The sequence below is a fragment of the Ovis aries genome, chromosome 17 (genome assembly GCF_016772045.2).
Source record: "Ovis aries strain OAR_USU_Benz2616 breed Rambouillet chromosome 17, ARS-UI_Ramb_v3.0, whole genome shotgun sequence".
NCBI lineage: Eukaryota > Metazoa > Chordata > Mammalia > Artiodactyla > Bovidae > Ovis > Ovis aries.
The window spans coordinates 68,915,925-68,932,748 of record NC_056070.1 but is presented as its reverse complement, the minus strand read 5'-3'; the positions used below and the strand labels follow the sequence as shown (position 1 = coordinate 68,932,748).

At 57.7% G+C, this 16,824-nt stretch overlaps 1 protein-coding gene and 1 non-coding gene across 6 annotated transcripts in view; one reads left to right on the top strand and one right to left on the bottom strand.

Annotated features, from left to right (window-relative positions):
- Nucleotides 1–16,478, top strand: part of ASCC2 (activating signal cointegrator 1 complex subunit 2) — a 36,216-nt gene extending 19,738 nt beyond the window's left edge. For all 5 annotated transcript variants that reach the window (XM_027956747.2, XM_027956746.2, XM_027956743.2 and 2 more), the window contains 12 exons: nt 3,052–3,126; nt 3,550–3,657; nt 3,907–3,975; nt 4,195–4,269; nt 5,614–5,785; nt 7,036–7,250; nt 8,206–8,325; nt 13,385–13,478; nt 13,605–13,735; nt 14,263–14,362; nt 15,509–15,588; nt 15,951–16,478. In XM_027956747.2, the coding sequence (XP_027812548.1) occupies nt 3,052–3,126; nt 3,550–3,657; nt 3,907–3,975; nt 4,195–4,269; nt 5,614–5,785; nt 7,036–7,250; nt 8,206–8,325; nt 13,385–13,478; nt 13,605–13,735; nt 14,263–14,362; nt 15,509–15,588; nt 15,951–16,122 (1,411 nt within the window). In that variant the 3' untranslated portion in view covers nt 16,123–16,478. The remainder of the gene's footprint in view (nt 1–3,051; nt 3,127–3,549; nt 3,658–3,906; nt 3,976–4,194; nt 4,270–5,613; nt 5,786–7,035; nt 7,251–8,205; nt 8,326–13,384; nt 13,479–13,604; nt 13,736–14,262; nt 14,363–15,508; nt 15,589–15,950) is intronic.
- TRNAE-CUC (transfer RNA glutamic acid (anticodon CUC)) lies at nt 7,699–7,771 on the bottom strand. Its single transcript has one exon. It is a non-coding gene; the product is annotated as a tRNA-Glu (tRNA).
- Nucleotides 16,479–16,824: the final 346 nt, after the last annotated feature.

Here is a 16,824-nt window from a genome sequence, read left to right as displayed (position 1 = left end):
AGGTATTTACCTCATGGTAAATGTGGCAAACTGGAAACCTGGGAACTCCCCAGAGGCAGGAAATGAAAATCACTCTGAACGATCAGGCTGTTCTTAGACTTATTTTCATTCACCATGAGCACTTTGCCATTTTGCGAAAGCATCTTCCCAAATGGGGCACAGATGGCCTTGGAAAGGGTCTCTGGAGATGGGAGGGTCCTTGCCGAAAGAGCTGAGTTTCCCAAGAGGTACCTGGAAGGCATCACAATGGACATGAGTTTGAGTAAACTCCAGGTGAAGGAGAGGGGAGCCTGGTGTGCTACAGTCCATGGGGTCACAAACAGTCAGACTCGACTCAGGGACTGAACAACAAACCACCCCCCCCCCCCCCCCCCCCCCCCCCCCCCCCCCCCGGCCCCCGGAGGCAGGGCTGCAGCTCCACCCACTTCAGGGTGAGGAGGAAGAAAGGAAAACACTTTTGACTGCGAGTGACCCTGCCTTTGGCAAGAGATGCTGCCTCAGACCCACAAATAGCCTGAGGCTGGCTCAGACTGTTCCAACTGTGCTGGAGGCCAGGAAGGCGTGCTGAGCAGAGTCCTTGGTACCCCCCCAGGGCTCCAGGCAAGGGGTTACCTCACCAAACAGCCTCCAGCTAATCTCTCTGAGCAGCCTTCTCCGCCTTCCTCTCTTTCTGTCCTTTAATTTTATGAACAAATAATATATTCACAGGGTGTATAAAACACACCTTTGAAAAGTCTCCCTCCCCCCCTTCTCCACTTCTGTTCCTTACACACAACCATTGGGTTAGTTTTTTGTGGAATTTTCCCAAGATATGCATGTAAATATGCACATATACACAAATAAACACATTATCTACCTCCACCCTCTTTTTAATATTTCATATACTGGCATATTGGGCATCCCACGTGACTCAGTGGTAAAGAATCCACCTGCCAGTGCAGGAGACTCAGGAGATGCGGGCTAAATCCCTGGGTCAGGAAGATCCCCCTGGAGGAGGAAATGGCAATCCACTCCAGCGTCTTGCCTGAAAAGTCCCATGGACAGAGGAGCCTGGCAAGCTACAGTTCCTGCGATTGCAAAGAGCTGGACATGACCGAGCACGCACACAGCCTGGTATATTATGAGTGCTGTGTGTACTGTAGGCATTCTGCTTTTAAATTTAATGCATATCTGTGCAGGGACCACCTTCAGTCTTTGGTATCTCTGAGTAGAACTCCACTGTGGGGGACCCCAGACCCCAGAGATGGCACTTTAGGTTTTTTCCAACTGTTTGCTATCACCAGAAAATAAATAAATAAATTGCCACGAAGGCTAACTTTGCACCTAGCTCACTGTGCACCTTTGCAACTATATCTGAGGAATAAATTCCTAGAAGTAGAACTGCAGGAACAGATGGTACATGCATTTGAAATTTTCACGGATTTCGCCAAATCACCCTCCATAGGGGCTGTTTCAATTTACCCTTTCACCAGCAGTGTGTCATGGCAACGCCTGACTCTGTTTGAGCCAAACTGTCCTCTCTGTCTTCTGGGTGCCACGCTGTGGGCCTCAAAAGCCCCTCCCCTTTTGGCCTGCCTACCCACGTCTACCGACAGCCCCACACCAGGAAAAAGTGGCCAGGAGCCAGCGATCGACAGACGAATGTTTACAGGGCACATTACATTTGCTGCTGCAGATTCAGCTCAGTCCTAGGAAATCAGCTGCTTTTCTGGCTTTGGGAACTTAAGATGTTCAGAGATAGAATTATGCCCCGGAAGAGAGGTAGCTGCATTTTAAGGTGTAAGATCAGCATCTTCTGAGCACTGTGTGTCTGGTTCGAGAGAGGAATAGTCATGGGGGTGAGCTTATGGTCAGGAAACATGTGGCTAGGATGGAGAGTTGGGTTTTGTGTGTTTTTTTAATAGGAGTATAGTTGATTTACAGTGTTCTGTTAGTTTCAAGTGTCCAGCAAAGTGAATCAGATATATATACATATACACACACACATACATACATGTATACACATATACATATACATACATATATACACATATACACATATACACACATATACATACATATATACACACATACATATACACATATACATATATACACATATACATACATATACACACATATATACATACATATATACACATACACGCATATATATACACACATACATACATACATATATACATACATATATACACATATACATACATACGTGTACATATATAGGCTTCCCTGGTGGCTCAGTGGGGAAGAATCTGCCTGCCAATGCAGGAGACGCAAGTGGTTGGGAAGATCCCCTGGTGAAGAAAATTGCAACCCACTCCAGTATTCTTGCCTGGAATATCCCATGGACAGAGGAGCCTGGCAGGCAATGGGCCATGGGGTCGCAAAGAGTCAGACAACTTAGCAACTAAACAACAACAACAAAATATGGGTGTTCCATTCTTTTTCAGGTTCTTTTCTCATATAGGTTGTTACAGAATATTGGTTAGAGCTCCCTGTGTGGTACAGTAGGTCATTATTAGTTACCTCTTTCATGTGTACTAGTATGTATACGTTAATCTCAATCTCCTAATTTAGGGGATGGAGAGTTTAAGTCTGAGTTGAGGACAGGTGGCTGTGAGGTTACTAAGGTGAGAAGCCAGCTTGGCTGGCCTGTACCGGGTACAGATGTACCAGAGAGAAGAGTTCCACTCTGATATCATAGGAGATAGGGAGCTGCTGGCAGTTTCTGAGCAAGAAGAAAGTCACCTTGTACCTATACCTCAAAGCTTGGTGTGTCCTGGGTGGCCTGCTCATTGCTCTGTGAGAACGAGCCCCTCTGGATCTTGGATTCCCATCTGAGCAGGGGGCGAGCTCCAGGTCACTGCCCACCAGGCTCTTCCTAGGACCAGCCACAGTGGAGCAATCTGGGCTGAGGGAGAAACTTGTCTTGGGGACAACCTGGCAGGAAGAAATGGGCCCTCCTGCTCCCTTGAGCATGCTTTGATTTTTCTAAGGAAGTGTGAGATTTCTGAACTAATCCAGCCTTTTACCCTGTGTGTGTCATTGCAGGCTAGCTTCCTTTTACGAAATAGCCATTCCCGAACTGGAGTCTGCAATTAAGAAGAGGAGGCTTGAAGACAGCAAGTGAGGCAGGGACAAACTGAGGGCTGTTGTGGGAGAGCCCCAGCTCACCCGTCCTGGGCATCGGCACCCCCTTCTCTATGTCAAGGGCCAAGGACCAGGGACGAGAGGCCCCGCAATTTCAGCTAGTGCTTCCCTCCCTACCTAGCAGCCTCCTGGCAGCAAGGAAGCCTTTCCCCCTCAGCTGTTGCTCCAAACTCTCCCGCTGGTTCCTGAGCCACCATTTGAACTGACAGGTGGCCCTGGAACCAGCCAGCCTCTCAGAGCCTGTCTCCCTTTGCCAGCTGCTGTCAGCAGCGAACTGAGGCTTTCTCAGCCCCCGGGGGATGGAGGGTGGGGTGGGGGGCACCTGCAAAGGCTGTGAGGAAGCTCCCCTGGTGCCTTTCTGCCTCTCAGATCTACTTTTCTTTCGCTCTGGCCTCCAAGGCTGCTAGGTGACCTGTGGCAGAGGCTCTCGCATTCCAGGAAGAAGCTACTGGAGATTCTGCACACCCTCCTGAATCAGACCTGCCTCCTCCCGGTCCTGGAAAGCAGGTGGGCGTTCGGGATCCCCTGCCCGCCCAGGCGGGAGAGCCCCCTCCCCAAGCCCGGCTGGGGCGCTGCCGTCATTGCACGGGGCTCCCTCCCCTGACCCGGGGTTGCCCAGCAAAGATGGCAAACCAGGAAGAATGCCTCTTTCCTCCGACTGGCAGAGGGAGGCCGCAGAGGGGTGGGGCGGGTGGGGAAGGAGCCAAGCCTGTCTGCAGGGAGTGAGCGCATCCTCTTCTCTGTGTCCTGTTCCAGCTGTGACAACATTCAGGGCTACATCGAAGACTTCCTTCAGATCTTCAGCTCCTTGCTGCAGGAGAAGAGGTGAGCTGGGAGTAGCAGCGGGAGGGGGCCCGGTCCTCCCACCAGCCCCAGGAGAGGCCTTTGGTAATAGAGCCCCTGCCCTGTGCTCACCACGATCTAAGCTTTTGGTGTTTGTGGTTGGGCAGCAGACACGAGGAGTGGCAAACTAGCCTGGTGTCCCTGCCACCCTCTAAGTCCCGCCCCCACCCCACCCACCCTCTGACTCCCGCCCCCCTCCAGGTTCCTGCGGGACTACGATGCGCTCTTCCCCGTGGCCGATGACGTCAGCCTTCTGCAGCAGGCCTCCTCCGTCCTGTATCCTTCCACCGCAGCACCCGGGGTGGGCCCGGCCCTGAGTCCTGGGTCCTGGGTCCTGGGTTCTGGGTCCTGGGCCCTGACCGGATTGGACCCAGAGGAGTGAAGGGACCGTTTAGCCTCAGAACACGTGGGAGCCAGCTTTCCCTGACACCCTGTTTTGGGAGGCGAAGACTGCTCTGGTCCTCGGGGTACACATAGCCCTCCTTTCCCTGGTCTTTGCTGAGCATCTGGGGCTGTGTGACCAAGAAGGACTCAGCCCTGCCCTCGGGGACCTCATGCAGGATGGGAGACGGATAAGCAAACAGGCAGCGAGAGTGTCACTCAGAGGCAGGGGAGTCAAGGGGAGGAGGGGGTGTCACACAGAAGCGAAACCCAAGTTGAGAGTAGCGCAAGGAACAGGAGATGGCCACGCCCTGAGCTAAGTGCTCTCCCGGGCACAGCGTGGAGCCCACAGACGTGTGCAGCCTGCAGGGCGCCGAGGCCCGGGGTCTGGTGGGGGCCGGGGTCTGGTGGGGGCCAGGTTTGGCCATGGCAGATGAGCCCTGGGGTGGCCCTTGCTGAGGAGTTTGGGGTGAGCCCTGCAGGTGCTGGGAGACCTGGAAGGATGTGAAGCGGAGGTGCACCTTGTCAGTCTCAGACTTCGGGTGGTGGGCGCTTGGGTTGGAAGCAGCATGAGGGAGGGACTTGCCTGGTGGCCCAGTGGTTAAGACTCTGTGGTCCCAGTACAGGGGGCCCAGGTTCGATCCCTGGTCAGAGAGCTAGATCCCACACACCGTAACTAAAGATCAGAGATCCCGAGTGCTGCCACTAAGACCTGGCGGAGCGAGCCTAACTAATTAATTTTTTTTTTTTTTTTTTTTAAGAAAGTATAGAGTGAGAGAGTCTAGAGCAACTACCCAGCGACTGACTTGGCAGCACCCGGGGTACTGGAGAGGGACGAGGGCCTGGGAGGAATGGGCCTGCGGGCCATTTGGATGGCTGGGGTAGGTTGCTCAGTCCAGCCTCAGGGACAGACACCCTGTGGGCCAGCTTTTGCAGAAAGCCCACAACGGGTTGGACAGGACACCCGGTGGCAGTGCCCCCGCCGGGCCCTCCTCCTGGGGGGTCCTTGTCCCAGGACCCTTGGCTGCCACACCCTGGCCTTGCCCTTACGCAGAGCTGCTGTCTGCTGAGTGGCAGGTACTGGGCTTTGAGGCTCGTGCGGCCGTGGGCTGGCCTGCTTCCCCAGGCAGCCCGCGGTGCCCACGGGGTGCAGCCCAGATGGCCCCTGGCCTCAGCCACGCAGTGAAGGGTGGAGAGAGGGCTGTGGTCCCCGAGAGACTCCTTAACCCGTACTCCCAGGGATGAGACACGGACCACCTACATCCTCCAGGCAGTGGAGAGTGCCTGGGAAGGGGTGGACCGGAAGAAAGCCAGCAGTCCCAGAGACTTGGCTGTGGCCGAGAACCCTAACGGGGTGGGGGAGACAACGGAGGCGCTCAGCGGGCCGTCCTCGCTCCCCCAGGAGGAGGAGGTGTGTGACGGGACTGGCCCGGGCAGTGGGAGACCTCCCTTCTCTGTTCCCACGAGGAAAAGGGTTTGTTTTGGGGTTGACAGCTTCTGAGCTGCTGGCCTGCTCCGCACTGCCCTTCGAGGGTTCTGAGCCGAGGGTGAGCTGGAAGGCCTGTGAGGTAGGCAAGGCGCTTAGCCATCAGGGCCTCACTTCCCCCGACAAGGTGAAGCACGGGAGCTTTTTCCACATGAACTCTCCATCGGCGCACACCTCTAAACAGCGGGGAAACCGCTGAGCTGGTGCTGTCACTCCGGACGTCGCCAGAACCCTGCAACACCACCTCTGTGACCGTCCTGATTGGCCGCTGACCCAGGGCTCTCCCCTGTGTGTCGGGAGGCAGTGTGACTTGGGGATTAAGACGACACAGTCTCTTGGGTCAGGCTGCTGAGGGGCGTATCCTGATTCTGCCACCTGCCAGCTCTGAGCCCTTAGGCACATCCCTCACATGAGCCCTGGTTCCTCCCCTGTAGAGGGGAGTGGCAGGGTCCCCATCTCCACGTGGGCGCTCAGAGCTGCCACGAGGAGCGAGTGATCGGCCCCCGTGCCCCGCTGCCAGACGCTGCTGTCCTCTTAGGCCCCAGGCCCTGTGCCCACTGTCCCAGGGCCTTGGAGAATGGTGGTCCCCTCCCCACTGCCTTTTCCCCATTTGGCTTCTTGCCTCAGACACAGAGGAGTTTTATTACTGTGTTTTTGATTTGTGAATTTCCTTAATTGAAAAGCTGAAAAAATTAACCCATTCCAAGCCAAAGGGGCGCTTCTCCACATCAGCCAGCTCCAGCGGTTGCTTTTCCCCTCCGACCTCAGTTGTCAGGCTGTCAGAGGAAAAAGGGCTGGTTCCCAGAAGCTGCAGCCACTTGTGGACAGCCTCGTCCACACCAGGCTCTGTGCTCTGCACTTTTTGTGTATCATCTCTTTGAACCATTTGAAAGCAACCCCATGAAGTAGGTATAGTCTGGGGGCTTTATAAGGAGGAAACCGAGGTTCAGAGAGGTTAAGTGCCCTGCCCAAGGTCACACAGCCAGAAGCAGCAGCTCAGCTGGTAAGCCGTAGCTCCCCCTTTCACAGAGGAGGACATGGAGGCTCAGACAGACTTAAGGTCCCTTAGCCAGGAGGGGGAGGGCTGGGACTCAGGCCAGGTCGCCTGACTCCGAGACCAGTGCTGTTTGGGGCTCCCTGGCCCAGCCCAGGCATCCCCTCGGTCTCTTCCGCAGTGCCTGGGGGCGGCCGCAGCCCCGGGCCCCACCGTGTGCGGTGTGGAGCTGGACTCGCTCATCTCCCAAGTAAAGGACCTGCTGCCAGACCTTGGCGAGGGCTTCATCCTGGCCTGCCTGGAGCACTACAGCTACGACCCCGAGCAGGTGATCAACAACATCCTGGAAGGGCGGCTGGCCCCCACCCTCAGCCAACTGGACCGCGGCCTGGACAGGTGGGAGCATTGGGTGGGAGGAAGCTCGTGGCACCCAGACTGCCCTGGGGTCCTCGTCGGGGCTCTTCCCATCTCCTCTGCCTCCCACTCCTCTTTCTCCTGTGTCCCGTCCTCAGTACTTCCCCACAGTGGCAATTCCCAACCACAGAAGCTGATGTCCTCTTTGGGGAAACAGAAACCTCAGGCCCCCAGAGGTCCTCGCATGCCCCTGCAGCGCAGAGTGGGCACCGCTGGGCCTCCCTGCTCTGCCTCCTGGGAGATGGGGGAGGCGGCGGGTGACTGAGGGCTTGCGGCCCTCTGCTCTGATGTTGCTGTCTGCCTGGCCACTGAGGGAGCACAGCCAAGCTTCTCACTTCCTTCATACCCACCCTTCTTTTCCTTTGTTGTTTTTTTTTTTTGGGGGGGGGGAGGCTTTTTTGACCGCAGTACACAGCTTGCGGGATCTCGGTTCCCTGACCAGGGATTGAACCAGGGCCCTCTGCAGTGAGAGTGTGGAGTCCTAACCCTTGGACTATCAGGGAATTCCCCCACACCTACCCTTTCTGAGTTGGGCCCACTGCTTCCCTGAAGCCTCCGGGGGCAACAGGAAGGAGTGTAAACGGATGTTTCTGCCATGAATAAATGTTGTTTGTTGAATGAATAAGTGAATAACTTCCAGAATGAAGCTAGCTCTGCCTTTGAACCAATTCTTCAGCCTCCATGTGCCCATTTTACAGGTGAAGGCACTGAGGCAAAAAAAAAAAAAACCAGCTCAAGTGACCTCTGTCTTGCAGGGAACACAGCCTGTATGAGTGGCACGTGTGCGGGGTGGCCACCTCCCCAGGCTGGGGCAGGCTTGGGCAGGTTTTTAGCCCGTGTCCCACGCGTGGCTGTTACTGGGGAGCGGAGGCTCTGACGGACCTCACGTGGGAGGGGGAGCATCCCCCTGAAATGGATTTCTTTGCCACCCCCCCAGACAGGTGAAGCCAGACCCAACGCCCCTACTGACGTCTCGTCACAACGTCTTCCAGAATGACGAGTTTGACGTGTTCAGCAGGGACTCAGTGGATCTGAGCCGGGTGCACAAGGGCAGGAGGTGAGTCCGGTGGGCTGTGGGGTCCCAGAGACCCCAACTCTGCAAGTGCAGAGAGGACGAGAGAAACCCAGGGCTGTCATCTTGATGGAAGTGGTCACAGAGCTTCCACTTGGGGCTCCCCCATACCCCAGATCAGTATGCCCCCTGCAGCCAGGCTCCAGGCCTCTAACAGTCTGGTTTCAGGCTCCAACCTTGTGTGCAGAGTTAGTGAGTCCTCCTTGATAGCAAAAAGCCAGCAGGGCCAAACCGGCCCTTCTTCCCTTCTCCCATCTTCGGAGGAGTCCCCGGGTGGGAGAGCTGGTCAGTTCTCCTCAGAGGTGCTCCCTGACTGGCGCCTCTCCACCCAGGGACACAACGGGAGAACGAAGGCCTCTGCCCAAGTGAATGTATTACATTTGAAGGCCTTCCCACTTATTTTTGGTCTATGTCCTTCGTACTGTTTTGGCATTGAAAAGTCCATTCATGATTTATTCATTTATTCAACAAATATTTGCCTGGTGCTTCTAGGTCCTGGATTTATGAGGTGCTGGGGACATGGTGGGGGGTGGAACAGACACGGCCCCTGCCCACGTGGCGTTTGGACTGATCAGCTTGGCAAACAAGCCCCATGAACTCATAGATGAAACAGATTCTCCAAGGTGGAGGCGCGCAGACTCCCAAGCCTCTACCTGGGCCTTCAGTCCAGGCAGAAAGGCTTCTCGGAGACAGTGCCGTGGGCGGACGGTGGAAGGACGAGGGAGGGTCAGTTGTGCAGAGCAGGTAGGAGAAGCTTTCCAGGCAGACTGAACAGCAGGGGCGGTGGCCCCAAGGCCATGGGGAGCATGGCAAGGGTCCTCTTCACCAGGACAGTGTACGTTCTGGAAGGATCCCCTGGCTTTGGATTGGGGACCCGTTGGAGGGACTGAGAGTCAGCAGCCACACGGCGTGGTGGCAGGATCAGACGCTGCTAGCCCGGTGCCAGCCCGCAGTGTTAATGGAGCCATTTCATGGAATCTACAAAGCTGGGGGCCGCTGGGCAAGTCCAGCGCGCCTCCTCCCTCATCACACAGATGGGGGCAGCGAGGGGCAGTGAGGGGAGAGGGCCCTGCCCGATTCTCGGGACAGGAGCCCCAGTGCTAGAAGCACAAGCTCTTCCCTGCTCCCGGGACTGCCCAGCGCTGGTAGAGTGGCCGTCTGAGGGCTCGGGGCCCTGGCACAGGGCAACCCTGAAGCCATCTGGCTGGCTGGACAGGAAGCTATTGCAAACTGCTTAGTCACGCACGTTGCGACACCACCAGATACGGGGCTGGCGATGTTGTTCCGCCTCAGTGCCCGCCCTTCCAGGCCCTGCTGCAGGAGAGGGGCACGCGGCGGGGGCTGTCCCCCTGCTCCAAGGGGCGCCCGGCCACCCGGGCAGAAACTGCGCCGCAGACGTTCACTGGCCTCGTGCTGGGCAGCCCAGGGGTTGGGGTTTACAGAGATGCAGGCGCTCTGTTCATATGCGCATTATTTATTTATCCACTCAGCAAATATTTATTAAGTGATTGACTGTGGCCAGATCCTGTGCTCGGCACACTGGGAGACACGGGGAACGGGGCACCCAGGCCTCTCCCTCCCATGGCAGAGAGACGTTGGGAATGACTTAGACCGATCAAGACGCGACAGAGTGGAGAGGGGCATGGAGGGGCATGGAGGGCCTTAGTGGGGTCGCCCGTCCTGACGTGGGCAGGGCGGGGAGCTTAGGGCCTGTAACACACGAGAAAGCAAGCCGCACAAGGCAGGCCACCCTTGAGTTAAACCGTATGTGCATCGTTACAGATACTCGAGCCCTAAATGGCGCAAGAAATGAGGAACTCTGTCCCCTTGTGGGACAGGCCAGTGCAGGGTAGGGCAGTTGAGGCGTGGTTGACCTGTGGTGCAGCCACGTCTTCAAGGTTGCATCTTGCTTTCTCGTGGCCCCTGGTGGCCGCAATGTGATGTCCAGCAATGACCAGGCCACCAGGAAGTCAGGGTCAAGTCTTTCTGCATCTCTCTTAGAGACCAGGAGACCTTTCCCAGTGGCCCTCACGTGAGGGGGTGAGCTGGGGAGCTGGGCTCCAGGGCTCCCGGAGAAGGGGGAAGAGGAAGGACCTGTGCAAAATGAGGGGCTGCTAGGAGTGGGGGTGAGGTGAGGGGCTTGTTAGGTCGGCACCAAGCACACGTGCTGCAGGTGTATCATAGCTGGGGAAGGAGGCCGTGAGGGTAACGTGGGGTCCCCTTTCTCCTTTCGACAGTGGTGCCCCAGAAGATAAGGCATTCTCTTTCAGATCAGTTCTGTTGCCCCAAAATGCTTACGCACCCTGTGTGCCTCATTGGAGAGTCACAGAGCACATTAGCCCGTTAAAGGTTCTGACGAGTCCTATAGTCAGAGAGACTGGATGCCCTTTGTGAAGCTCAGCAGGTGCCAGGTCTGCTTCTGGGCATCGTCTGATTTCATCCTTGCACCATCCGTGGAGGCAAGATCAAGTCTCAGCAAGGAGAAGGGGCCGGCCTGTGATCACACCCCTCAGGAAACAACCGAGCAGACTGAAGTCAGGAGACCTATATTCTGGCCCCGGCTATGCTGGTGGAAGCTGTGTGACCTTGGGAGGGTTACTTGGCCTCTCTGGATCCCCTGATTCCTCACCCGGAAAAGGAGGGCTTTACTGCCTCTGCAGGCCCTTTAGAAATTCAAAGGAGAGTGTCACCCCTCTAAGGGCCAATTTGAGGGCCAATCTTGAAGGACAGGCTGGAGCAGGTGAGGAGAAAGGTGGTTGAGCCTCAGGGGAGCCCGCATGTACCTGGACTTGAGGGAGGCAGAGGAGGCACCCTGCTCCAAACAGGCCCTGGTGCTCCCGCGGCTTGGCTGACCTGGCCCTCGGGTGTGTCTGCTCCCGGCGGCTTTTGCCCCTTTCTTTCTTTCTTTCCTTCTCTGGCTTCATATGAGGGCCAGAGCCTTCCTGGACGAGGTACCCTGTCCTTACCTGTGTCCTCTCCGAGGACCCCACTGAGGCAGGGGCACTTTGCTAGCCTTCTCTGTGGTCCTGCCGGGGAGCCACATAACCAGAGGCCATGCCGTGTGAAAGAACCTCCCTCTGCCCACCCTGGGGACCAGGGGCCGTGGGGTGGGGCAGGGAGACTGTGTCAGCGCTCATTCATCCTGGGTCCCCTGGCTCAGCTCGGGGCCCAGCACCTGGCAGGACCTCAGGAAGCCTGTGTTGGTTGAACGGGTGCGCTTTTACCAGGGGCTCCACCTGAACGAGCTTGGCCCCTTCACTTCCTCTCTGCCTGTCCCTTCTCCACCCCTTAGCTTGGCAGAGAGAGCGCCTGCTAAGGGCCGAGGCCACGGTCACAGGCTCCCTCTCCTGGCATGAGGTGACAGATTCCTGTGGCCCGAGATGGTTCCCTGGTCCAGACCAAACATCTCCACATCACGGAGCTTCCAAGAGCCCTTCTCCAGCGCCTCCCCCAACCCCCCCACTCAGCCCCCTGCACCCCCATTCATTTCTGCTTTCCTTGTGTCTCCAGGACGTGTGTGCCTGCATCTAGCACGCTTCTGCTCTTTGCCACTAGACTGAGTTCCATGAGGGCAAATCCAGATTTTACTCTTCTGAATCTCTCCCCAGCCCAGCTCATAGTAACCCCTTATTAAAAACTGTTGAAGGGGGCCTTTCCTGGTGGTCCAGTGGCTAAGACTCTGTGCTCCCAATGCAGGGGGCCTGGGTTCAATCCCTGGTCAGAGAACTAGATACCACATGTTGCAACTGAGGCCCAGCGCAACCAAATAAAAACAAAAAACTAAAAAAAAGGTGAAGGAAGCAGATCCTAACCTACTGTGCGGGGGGGCCCCAGTTTTGATCTGCCCCAGGCTCCCAGGCCAGACACAGCCCACCGGACTCAGGCGCCTGGCCCTCCCCACACTAAAAGCCTGTTAATAGAAGATTTTTATGGATGCTGCGGGCTTTGTGTCTGTTTTTCCCCCCTACCCCTGATGCATTCCAGAGGCCCGATTTCACAGCTAAGCTGGATTTTCTTGCCTGGCACCTCATATTGATTTTCCTCTGCAGGGGTAGAAACTGCACTCCACAGGCCTGTGTGTCTGACAAGCCAGGCTCTTCTGCAGATTTGCAAAGCCTCAAGTCCAGAGGCCCGAGTCACCGCCGCTGTGCTGCGGCTCACTCTGTTCCCACACACGTCCCTCCCTGCCCCCGGCTGGCCTCCCCTGTGTCAGGACAGGAGTTAAACTTCCAGACTTTTCTTGCCATGCCATCTGACATGGGAGATTGAACCGCAGGCCAGACAGGGTCCCTGGGCTGAAAAGCAAGGGTGAGAGGGAGGGGCTGGGGTCCCCGAGTGACTACGAAAGCCACCCGTGGGCTCACTGTTTCTTCGGGGTTTTGTTCCTTTGAAATGATTCCGGTGACCCCAGGCCCCTCCTCAGAGCAACCAGGGTTGGGGTGGGGCCCTACCAGCCCTCTGTCTCTATTCATGTGCATAGATAAGGACATCCTCGCTGGAGGAGAGGACAGATCTGGTCTGCCCTCTGCTTTTTGCACAGATGAGATCACACTGTGTTTCTCTGCGCTTGCTTTTTTCCCCTGGAGGATGTCTTAGAATTCTGTCTCCATCAGCACAAATTGTCGCTCTTGAGAACTGTCACCCAGCGTCATGTGGCCCCTGTCCTTGGGCCATGGTGGACATGAGTTGCTCTCGTTTTTCACTTTTACACATAGTGCTGAAACGAAAATCCCCAATCAGACCTCTCTGCGCGGGGGCCAACGTTTCTCCGGGGCGGAAGACTCGAAGGGGAGTCTCCCGGCTGAAAGGGGGGGGACACGTGTTACACTCTAATAGCTGCTCCTTGGGGAGGGGCGCCCTCGGAAGTGGCTGGACCTGGTGAGCCCCACGCTCGCCGCCGGTGCTTGATCTCAGTTTGCGGCGGCCAGATGCAGGAGAAGTGAGCGGTGGTCTGTCTGGACCCTCGCGCTGCGGCCCCCTCCCGCTGCCCTCGAAGCCTGATGGTTTTCTTTCGTGTCTCCCCGCTGTTCCCTCTCGACGTCAGGAAGGAAGAGAGCGCGCGGAGCCTGCTGAACGACAAGCGGGAGGTGCAGGCGCAGCGGCAGCGCTATGAGCAGTACAGCGTGGTGGTGGAGGAGGTGGGCGGGCCGGGCTAGGGGAGGGGGCGGGCCGGGGCGGAGGGGAGGCGTCCCCGGGCGCCAGCCCCGCTGCGGGGGGAGGTGGGCCAGCCCCGGCCCCGCGGACCCACGCTTCGGCCGTCTCAGGTGCCGCTGCAGCCCGGGGAGGGCTCGCCCTACCGCGGGGACGATTACGAGGATGAGTACGACGACACATACGACGGCAACCAGGTGGGCGCCAACGATGCGGACTCGGATGATGAGCTCATCAGCCGCAGGTGAGGCTGTTGACGTGGGGGGTGTGGGCGGCCCTCCCTCAGCCTCTGGTTTATACAGATCTCGTGAGCAAGTCAGTGACCAAACCAGGGTCTGAACCCCAGCCTCCCGACTCCTGGTCCAATGCTCCCTCCAGCCCTAGCCAGTCCCTTAGCCGGTTGGTCCAGCCCACCTGAGTGAGGAGCCATCAACTGGGTCTCATGCAGTGTTCCATTTTTCTTCTTAACTGCAGAAAACTTTCCCCAGTGGGATCTTGGGGAGGTTCCCCAACTCCCCCAGTAAAGGCATTGCCGCCCTAGAGAGGACTGGAGACCACCCCTGCCCCCAGGACTCAGCTCAGCCTCCCCGAAGCCCCCACCTCAGACCTTGGTACCCACACAGAGTCCTGGGGCGGGAGCAAAGCTGACTCCAAAGGCACTTTGGTTTCCAGTCCTGGAGGGCCCTCTCAGCAGGACCCCCTCCTCCATTGGAGGCTCCGCTCTCCAGGTTTAATCTAGTCTTTGATCTCCCTTTCTGTCTCAACCCTCAGGCCCTTCACCATTCCTCAGGTGCTGAGAACCAGAGTGCCCGGCGAAGGGCAGGAGGACGAGGAGGAAGAGGAGGAGGAGGCTGCAGTTGAAGCCCCCAAGGTACCTGGTTGGCAACTGGGAGGTGGAGGAGAGGGTACAGTTCTGAGGGGTTGGTCAGGGGCTGTGCCCCGCTTCCCAGAGCCTGGCCCTAAGGCATTTTCAGCATCACTGCCCGGAAGGGGGGTCCCTTTGAGCCCAGGATGTCTGCTTGAAGAGCTGCCGGCTTAGAAACCTTCTCCAAGGCCCCTCAAGGGCCCAGGGGAAGGATCAGAGACCGGGCCTTTGAGCTGCTGGGTTCATTAGGCCCAGGAACCTGGGGGCCAGCCTCCACGCCCAGGTTGGCAGTTCTCGACATCAGAGAGGCGTTAGGGCCCAAGGTCATCTGTGATGATGGGTTTGAACATTTTCTATTTTTTAGCCACTAAACTTTTTCTTCTAGTGAAATCTTAAAATGCCTCCTAGAAAACAGATGAGAGCAGCACTGCTAGGGGTGAGCAGGGCCCAGCCTGGGAGGCCTGGATCCTTTACTCCCCCCCACACCCCCGCCGTGTCCTCCCACCAGGGTGACAGGTTCATTTGTGTCCGGGGCCAGGCCACCAACGTCAGTGAGTAGCAGGCCTGATGGACACTGAGGCTGGGGCAGCAGGCACCCCTTCCCAGGGGCTCCTCAGCACGGCAGAGGCCTGGACCTTCCAGAGCTTTCCCTCCTTCCAGGCAAGGGGTCAGCCCAGGTCTTTATGTCGAATCCTGCTGTTTCCACAGGTTACTGATTCCGCTTGTCGTGTCGTGTTTTTGACAGCCCAGGCTCCCACAGTCTGCCTGTGGTCCTTGGGTCCCGATCTCCCCCAGCCTTGGCGCCAGCGAGCGGAAGCGCCAGTGTCCAGGCCGCTCTGCTGGGTTCCAGGCTCCCTGTGGTCTCTAGAGGCCCCCTCCTGGCCTCCCCCCCACTCCCCCTTGTCATCATCTGGCTCCAGCTATGACTACCCGTTAGCCACCTGTGCCGCAAATGGGTACAGGGGTCAGAGGAGGGGGCTTCTGGTGGAAACCTTGGACCAGAACAACCAGCCGGGTTCTGGGGCATCGCCCTGCCGCGCCGTGGCTGCCCCCTGACTCCTGGCGTGGGGGACATCCCCAAGATGGGGCCAGACGCAGCCCGGCTTCGGGAAAGGGGGCAGCTCGTGGTCTTTTCTCCCTTCTCCTCCACAGCCCGACCACTTTGTGCAGGACCCTGCGGTGCTGCGGGAGAAAGCGGAAGCCAGACGCGTGGCCTTCCTGGCCAGGAAGGGGTGAGTGCTTACGGCGCCGTGTCGGTGGGCACGGGAAGCCCACCCCACCCCGAGCGCTTTACGTGTGTTACGTGTTGCTCTGGCAACAGATCTAGGAAGTAGCTAGTCTCGTCATCGTCCTTATTTTATAGATGAAGGAACTGAGGCCCAGACGTGTTAAGTAATCTGCCAAAGGTCACACAGCCAGTGGGTGGCATACTCCATTTCTCCTCTGACCTCAAGCTGGCACGGGGGTGTCCTGGCCCAAGCTTGGTGTCCGCTCCTGAGGATCTCGGAGGAAGGCAGCAGGCTCTTCCCCTTCCCGTCAGGGCCGCCGCCTCTGGCTGATGGATTCTTCTGGGGGCGGGTTGTTCCCCCCTCAGGTACCGGCATGACAGCTCCACCGCGGTGGCCGGCAGCCCCCGGGGCCACGGGCAGAGCCGAGAGACCGTGCAGGAACGCAGGAAGAAGGAAGCCAGCAAGGCCACCCGAGCCAACCACAATCGGAGGACCATGGCCGACCGCAAGAGAAGCAAAGGCATGATTCCATCGTGAGACCGCTGCGCGGGGACCAGCGGGAGGCACGGGCCTCCTTGCCAGTCGGCCCCCTGCAAGGGCCCCAAGTTCAAGTCTGCCCCTCGACAGCCTCAGCTTTGCAGCCCCTGAGAAGGCCGCCTCATCCATCATCCACCAGCCAGCCGTGAGCGCCTTCCTGCAGAACACACAGTGCCTTAGCCCGCGGCCGAAGAACCGCGAGGCCAGCAAGCAGGGAACAGAGCCCCAGGGCCAGCCTCCCAAACCCTGTGCAGCCAAACACCACCTCCCTTTCTCCCGGACAGCGGGAAGCTTGTATATTCACAAACAGAAAACAAAAAAGGCCCTCGAATAAAATTTTTGACCCTTTCAAGAAATGATCTGTGCCCGGCCTGTGACCTCTTCCCCTCCCCGCCCCCGCCCCCAACCCAGCCCCGCTGTCCTAGTCCAGCGATGGCCGCCATCAGGAGAGGAAGAGGGCAGGACGATGCTCTGTCCATCAGCCTTTCGTGCCTGCCTCCCACTTTAAGCCCTCCTGATCTTGCTCCACCTCACCGTATGGCTGGAGACCATCACCCCACTCTCTGAGCCTCCGCTCCCTGCCTGTGGAAGGAGGGGCCAGTGTGAGGCCCTGCTGTCCAGCCCTTACCGTGACCTTGCGCAGCCCCCTGACAGCCACCCTAGGGCGTGGGCAGGCACGATTTCCATTCCCATAGTGCCAGG